Here is an 8118-nt window from a genome sequence, read left to right on the forward strand (position 1 = left end):
TCTCGAACCTGAAGACAAGGTTACTATTCTTACGAAGTTCACGAATCGCCGTCGTCGGATTCGGTCACAGTGATGTTATTCGTCAGAGTAAACTCTCGCCGAATCAACACCAAAGTATAAGGGCACAAATACTCAAAGCGAATATAAGTCTTAATAGTGAACGTGGTTCGGCCGTCTGAATGCTGAACTCTAAATCCCATTTGGGAGTATCCAATCATAAAATAACTCGGCGTGCAATGCGCCGAGCTCGATAAACTGTAACACCTCACTTCGCTGAGAAGGCTAAGAAGATGACCTCAATCAATAAGGATCCGGAAATCCTTCTCGACCGAGACTTGGATAGATAACCAATCGTCCTCGCCGTAGTGCTGTTGATGCCAATGGAAGATACTGCGAGACCGGCTGATTCTACGATGACAGAGCTATCTATGCCGACTTAAGATATCACCGGTTGTTTTCACAGTGCTGTTGATGCCAACAAAAAATGTGTCAACGAAAAGAGAAAATAAAAATCTCAAAGTTGTTGAGAGAATTGCGCAGGGCAATTGTGTATTGAATTGGAGCCCTTTGAATGATGCACAGCCTCTTCTATTTATAGCAACGGATCCCCCAAGGTCGAGTTAAAACCCTATTCGGACTAGGACTTCTTCTCCTGATCAAACACTGACTCGACCAATCCTGCTTTCATTATGACTGTGAACCTAGTCCCTTATTGAACCGGATTCGCTTTCGGGTTATTAATCCTGCCGAGATTCCTTATTGCACCAGGACTCGACTTGTCTTACGTCATGACCTAGCCAACCTAGGTTTGGAGGCCCACGTACTGAACGATCCATAGCACCCTTGTCGCAAGGCCTTCCGGGCCGAGAATGATTCTATACTCGGCCCAAACTATTATTTTGGGCTTAAACAAATGTACGATAAACAGATAAAATATGAAGATCCTCACAAACAGAATCCGGAGAAAATCCTCATTCCTTACTTATATAACCATACATAACTTTCGTAAAAGGTGGGCTGGACAACGAACACGTTGATTTATAATACGGATTATGAACACGAGAAAGTTGATGACATACGTCCCAGCTTCTCAGTGTCTAGCTAGCTCTATAAAATGGAACCATTTCCTTCATTTATCATCACAAAAGTTTCATCTCGATCGACTTACTTATAATTCTTTTTACTCGCCTCTTCTGATATACATAATATTCTCTCAGTCTTTGAAATTTGAAGATATGGCTCCAGTTGCTACTCAAACCATGGATGTAAAGAGCATCAAATCGCTTGCGGAATCACCCGCTCTCTGCTCTGTTCCTTCTGCTTATGCCTTCAACATAAACCCCAATGATGAAGCAGATCCAAACGATCCCGAATTTGCAATCCCCATAGTTGATATGTCTCTTCTCACCTCGGGATCTCCTGATCAACGGTCCAAAATAATCCATGACCTCGTCAAAATTTGCAAAGAATGGGGCTTCTTCATTGTAAGTAGTTTAACTAAGTACTAACTACTTCAGTTATTTTTTAGGAGAAATATTTGAGTGACGGTTGCTAGTGTTTTAGAGTTACTTGTAGCAATTTGATAAAGAAAACAACAAAAATGATACTTTTGTCACATTTTCGATAAATCATTTGTATCGTCTCTCTAATAGAGATGAGACCCACTTGCGTCTTTATTAGAGAGGTGGGACAAATGTGGTATGAAAAATGTAGTAAGTGTAGCATTACTTGAAAAAAAAGCAAGCTAATTAATCTTGGTCACGATGTATTCATTACAGGCAATTAACCATGGAGTCCCAGAGAGTCTAATGAAGGGGATGATTGATGCGTGCCATGGATTTTTCAGCCTCCCAGACGAAGAGAAGGAGGAGTTCAAATCCGGAAATGATGTGCTGGAGATGTTCAAGTACGGAACCAGCTACAATCTTGCATTAGACAAAGTCCTTCTCTGGAGGGACTTCTTCAAGGTGAGAGTACATCCCGAGTTCTACTCCCTCTACAAACCGGCTTGCTTCAGTGAGGTTTCAATGGAGTTCAGCAAGAGAACAAGAGAAGTAGCATTGGAGATAACATGCGCAATCTCCGAAAGTTTGGGACTGGAGCCCAATTACATTCATGATGCGATGAACATGGATCGCGGCCTACAAATGCTCGCCGCCAACTACTATCCGCCTTGCCCTCAGCCAGAACATGCAATTGGTATACCACATCACACTGATCATGGCCTTGTCACCCTCCTCATCCAGAATGAGATGAATGGCCTCCAAGTTGAACATAACGGCAAGTGGCTCACCGTCAGTGGCGCTGCCAACGGTTTCTTTGTCAACCTCGCTGACCAAATGCAAATTCTTACTAATGGAAAATACAAGAGTGTGATGCATCGGGCAACTGTGAACAACAAAGCTACGAGGATATCTATTGCCATACCACATGGACCATCAATTGATACACTTATCGCACCGGCACCGGAGTTATTGGAAAAAGAAGGCCAAGCTCCGAAATATGTTGGAATGAATTATAAGGAATATATCCAGCTTCAACAGAGCGGCAAGAACTACATGAAATCCACCTTCGATCACATACTAGCGTAACTGAGCTTTATACAGAGTCCCGTGGCTTGGTCAGACTTCAAACGATCTCAACCATATTGAAAGAGCTGCAGCTTCCTTTTGATTTCTTTTTCTTCGAACTGTTTTAGTCTAAATTTCTCTTCTTTTGTTTCAATGATCATGTCATATCGGTGTTGGCTTGATGTGTTGTTAGCACCAAACAGCCTTGTAGTTCAATAATATTAAACATCGCAGACTGGCAGCTGGCTTCGATTGAAACCATTTGCTTGCCAGTTTTGCTTTGTTTTATAGTGTTGAAGGACGTAACCACGTGCTTGCCAAATTTGTTTTGTTAGTTTAAATAGTCTCATATATATTCCCATGTTGGTTTTTGAGTAAAAATAAAACAAAAAACATTCCGATGTTGGTGGGCTGATAAGTTTTGACTATGCTTTCTTGCTTAATTTCCTGCCCTCCTCGTGTACCCGCAGGAATCCCACGATTCCAGAAGTCCTTGCAAGTCTTGAGAGCGTAAAATATAGCCATACATAATTTTCATAAAAGGTGGACTGGACAACATACACGTTGATTTATGGCTATATTTTAAGTCAAAAGCCATCATGTCATGGAAGAAAGATCATACGGGTAATGCTACACTTACCATCTTGTTGTATCATCACCTGTATCATATCTCTAATAGAGGTGGGTCTGCTAACTCATGTGAGTCTTATCTCTATTAGAGAGGTGGTAAAAGTGATGATACAACTAGATGATGAGAATAGCATTTTTGCATAAAATATGGTTGATATTTTGACTTGCATAAAATATGGGTGGTGTCTGTGGCGCTCTCAAGACTTGCGAGGACTTTTGGAATCGTGGGTTCGAAACCCAGTGGTAAATGGCGGATTATGAGGCTTCTTTAAAACTAAAAACTAGAGGCCTCGGATTCGAAACCCGCTGCTAGTGTGGAAGCCAAACGTGTGGTCAAGGGGAGGCTGAAATGTCTCTGTGAGTCTTCCCGACCCCCCAAAAGGGGTGGATAATCATGGTTTACTACCAGTTTTTCCCCTTTTTAAACAAAAGAAAAACTAATGAAAATGGCTTGAAAACTTTGAGTTTTAATGATAAGGACAAAATAAGTGAATAGTACCATGATTGACTTTTTAGTGTAAAAATGTGGTTTTTCGTTAAAGTGAACAGTACCGGGTGCTTTTCGTTAAAGTTCCCTTAAACAAAGGGCAATAAGTCTTTTTAATTTCAATTTTGGTTAGTTTTATATTAAATGAAAAATGTAGGTTATATTTCAATAGGTGATCTCTAAAATGGCTATATTTCCAAGTTTCCCAAATAAGTTTAGGCTTTCAACAAAAATTTCAACTGACCACTGTGTTCGTTGAACTGCATTGCTGATTCTAAGGGAGGGGGGTGTAGTCAAATTAGGAATTGATAAGATTTCACAAGATTTTAATAGACTTTAAAATTAGAGTGTACTCAATCAAGATTTTAAAAGATTTTAAAATCATAGTATAGTCAAATTAGGATTTGAGAGGATTTTAAAAATACATCCAACTCTATGGGTAGTCAATTTAGATTTTGATAGGGATTTTTAAAGTGATTATAAATCTAGATGTATTAAAAAAAAATCAAGGATTTGGTAGTATTTCTTTAAGTTGTGGATTTTGTTGTATTTGTAAGCACAAATATACATAACCAAGAGAAAAAAGAATACCACCTCAACCCTTAGGATTTTCAATCCAGCTTATTCACATTTTATCACTCCCTTCTTTCCTCTTTCACTCCTTTCCAAAACCCTAGCGGATCGTAACAGAATCTCACGGCACTCTTGTCGTCCATAGATTTGATTTTTATGACTTGGGTTCTGGGAATTGGATGAAGAGGTGAATTGGGTTGGTGGGTGGTGGATATTTGAAAAAAGAGCAGCGGGGTTTGTTTAGTTGTGGTGAATTGGGTCCTCCAAGTGTTTGATAAAAAGCGCAAGAGGGTTTTTGGGTTTTTTGATATAAAGACCATGGGGCTTCTGTTGGATATGATGATAATTAACTTATTTATGAAATATCTCCAAGAAATTCAATTTATGTTGATTTGGTCATGTTTGTATTGGTTTGATGATGCTTAGAAATCTTATGAAATCCATAATCAAAATCTACACAAATCCATTGAAATCTATAATGAAAATCCATATATATTGTGAAGCCTAAAATAATCCCAAAAATTCTAGTGATCCAGATTCCGATCACAGGTCCCGTGATCGATTTAGGATTACCTACACCCTACTTTTCTGCAAGACACTTTGGGCTCAAACTTTGTACATGCAGTCCACTATACTTCCACCACACATGGAGACGCCCATCATCTAAACTCTCCTAATCTAAATGGCGAGCACCACCTACCCTAGCATGTTGCCAATTTGATGAACGCCCTCGCGCAGTAAACCATCTTGGTGAACTAACTCCTCAAGCGCATCGAGACCCAGCGCGCCCCAGACGAGGTGTCCTGAAGTAGGACAAGGGCAGAAGAACGTGACTCATTCCAGCAACATCCCAGCAAAGAGTTGCTCAGCCCGCCATGAACCGTGCGTTCAGGTAGTGTGCACTTTCGTTTGGGCCCTTGGGGAAATGTCTTCTCCTGCCTAAATGCATAAAGAAGTGTTCATTCCCAACTCGGCTCACGAGTCAATATGCATTTAAGGTTGGGTTCGTACTCCGACGAGCACTCAGGACATTCTAGGCGAAGTGTCCACACGAACCTAGGCTCACAAGGAGATCCTCCAACAAGGCAACAGAGTAGGCAGTTGCATGACGCCCAGAGAAGAGCACGAGAGCAGTCCACCTCAAGTTCCATTGGCAGCCCCCGCCAAGAACGACGGGGAGAAGCACAAGATGAACCACGTGCACCGCAATTGCTACACAGACGAGCAGGACATGCCGAAGAGCAACATAGACCAGCAGGTCAACACCAGGGGCAGCTGGAGGCTCCACTACCTTATTAGGCACAAATCCAGAAGTAAGTAGAAAGGCTTGTAGCAGAACAGCTACGTGGCTTCCAGCGCATTGTCACTACTGACGATGCCCTTCGAAGAGACGTGGCAAACCTAAGAAGGTCACCCTTTGTTGATTAGATCGAGTAGACGGAGCCATCGTGGAAGTTCAGCCTGCCACATTTTACCTTGTTCAAAGGAGATGAAGATCTAGATAGACACTTGATGCACTATTGAAGTGCCATGACCCTCTATGCTAACAATGACGCTCTTATGTGCAAGATCTTTTCCACGACGCTCCAGGGCGAGGCGTAAGACTTGTTCCACACCCTGCCGCCACGTTCAATCTGGAACTTCAACGAACTTTCCTTAGTTTTCATTAAGGAATATTCGTCTTACCGCTCGAACAAGAAGAAGTTTGACCACCTCTTTAACATGAAGAAGGACCCAAATGAGTCACTCCGCACTTATGTCAAGAGATTCAAGGCGGAGAAGGTGAAGATTGTAGGATGCGTTGATAGCATCGCATGCTCAGCTTTCCGAAATGGCTCCCAGCAGACCACCCATTTTTTGAAAAAATTGATCATGGACGAGCCAGTCTAGCATCCTCACGGAGGAGGTAATCACCACATATATGATAGGCTACAAGAGTATGGCATAACGCTTCTCCTAGGAAGAAGGTTGGTTTCATTGCTGCTAGGGGGACTGGTGGCCTCAAAGGACAAGTTGCTGCAAACGTGTTTAATGCAGACAACTGATGAGATTACATTTTCGACTTTATCTATATTTGTCTTGTTTGGACTGTTTATATTTTATTCAAGACTAGTTTGGTGCGGTTTGTGGAGGAAATTTTGTTCAAGAAAAACAAAACAATGGGGATGAAGATTTAGAAAAGAAACACCACGATTCTAGATGTAGGGAAGGTTTTAAACTAAGGGCAATAAGTCTTTTTATCTTCAATTTTGGTTAATTATATAATAAATGAAAATGTAGGTTATATTTCAATAGGTAATCTCTAAAATGGCTATATTTCCAAGTTTCCCAAATAAGTTCAGGCTTTCAACAAAAATTTCAACTGGCCACTGTGTTTGTTGAACTGCATTGCTGATTCTAAGGTTATTGACCAACTTAGCTTGAATTAATATGGAATTGAACATAGATAAAAAGGTCATCATTAATTAGTTACTTGCATTGGTCACCTAATTAGGTTTTTTTTTTTTAATTTTAATTTTTTAATTTTGTGAATGATTAGATATGCATCTTAATAAAAGAAAATGTTACACTTTTTTTTAGGAAAAATTGGAGGTTTTCCACCACACATTAATGAAAGAGTAATTTTTATCTTCATGCAGTCTCAGTACTACATGAAGAGCATGATAGCGTACTTTTAACTCTTAGGTCAAATGATATGTCAAAATAGAAATGAATTTATAGGAGTTCGAACTCAAATTGAGAGTTTCAGATCTTTACTCCCTTTCCACTAGACCAAGTTCTAAATCTTTACTTGCTTTCCGCTAGACCAACCCAGTAGAGATGCATACCCACAGCCGACTGATTGATTTGAATGTTGATATTGGTAAAACTGTATTTCCAAAGCTTGATCTTCCCAGATCTCCTCATAATTTCAAATTCAATTTATATATTCTTCTTCACATCCTTTATTCAATCTTCATGCATAAACGATGCACATTGGAGTAATACATAAAACAAAGGGAACTTTAACGAAAAGCACCTGGTACTATTCACTTTAACGAAAAACCACATTTTTACACTAAAAAGTCAATCCTGGTACTATTCACTTTACCCTTTATTTTGTCCTTATCATTAAAACTCAAAGTTTTCAAGCCATTTTCATTAGTTTTCCTTAAAACAAAACCACCCTTGATCCTTTGTATGCATTTTGATACCTGTTGAAAAAATTAATATTCCACCACACAATAATATTTTTTTTTTTTAAAAAGAGGACAATTGGCAGTAAGCCACGGTTAGTCACTTTTAAAACACTGAGAAACTGGAACGTATGTCATCAACTTTCGCATGGTCATAATCCGTTGCATTAAAATCAACGTGCATGTCGAAGGCGTGAAGGAAAAAAAAATGTATATATATATATATATATATAAAAGTACCTTCTAGTTACCTTTTGTTTAATGTCCAGCCCACTTTATAAAAATTATGCAAGAGTAAATTAAGAGTAATGATAGAGAGACAAAATGTTTTAAACCAAATTTGCAAATTAAATTTGGTGCGAATTAAACTTTAAGAATCACTAATTAATTTGGTGCGGGGTGGCCAACAATCTCATCCCTATCCAGAGAAAAAATATATTAAAATGACGAGTCCACGAGAATTAAGTAGTATGATACTAAAATCCTATGACGAGTATGATACTAAAATTATATATTTGTCTGCAGACATGCATATAAACCTGTCTATAAGTCTATCACTATATGCCAAATAACTATTTGTGTGCATACATATATAGAGATTAGAGACCTATATGTTTGAAAGGATAAATACTTTAGAATGAGTTATTCCTTTTATCCCAAGAAAATGATCTGTTCGACCTAG

The 8118-nt window shown here is 39.3% G+C and overlaps 1 protein-coding gene across 1 annotated transcript; it reads left to right on the forward strand.

The window, feature by feature from the left end:
• The first annotated feature begins 1123 nt into the window (after positions 1-1123).
• LOC126614303 (2-oxoglutarate-dependent dioxygenase 19-like) lies at positions 1124-2974 on the forward strand. Its single transcript, XM_050281889.1, has 2 exons — positions 1124-1484; positions 1779-2974. The coding sequence occupies exons 1-2, from the start codon at positions 1236-1238 to the stop codon at positions 2589-2591; spliced, it is 1062 nt and encodes a 353-aa protein (XP_050137846.1). The 5' UTR covers positions 1124-1235; the 3' UTR covers positions 2592-2974.
• The last annotated feature ends 5144 nt before the right edge of the window (positions 2975-8118 follow it).

This window comes from Malus sylvestris, chromosome 3 (assembly GCF_916048215.2).
Source record: "Malus sylvestris chromosome 3, drMalSylv7.2, whole genome shotgun sequence".
Taxonomy (NCBI): Eukaryota; Viridiplantae; Streptophyta; class Magnoliopsida; order Rosales; family Rosaceae; genus Malus; species Malus sylvestris.

Bases quoted from the DNA above. Each gene is read 5' to 3' on its own strand.
- LOC126614303 (XM_050281889.1), top strand. From the start codon at position 1,236: ATGGCTCCAGTTGCTACTCAAACCATGGATGTAAAGAGCATCAAATCG. The intron at 1,485-1,778 runs GTAAGTAGTTTA...TATTCATTACAG, and splicing joins AAGAATGGGGCTTCTTCATT to GCAATTAACCATGGAGTCCC.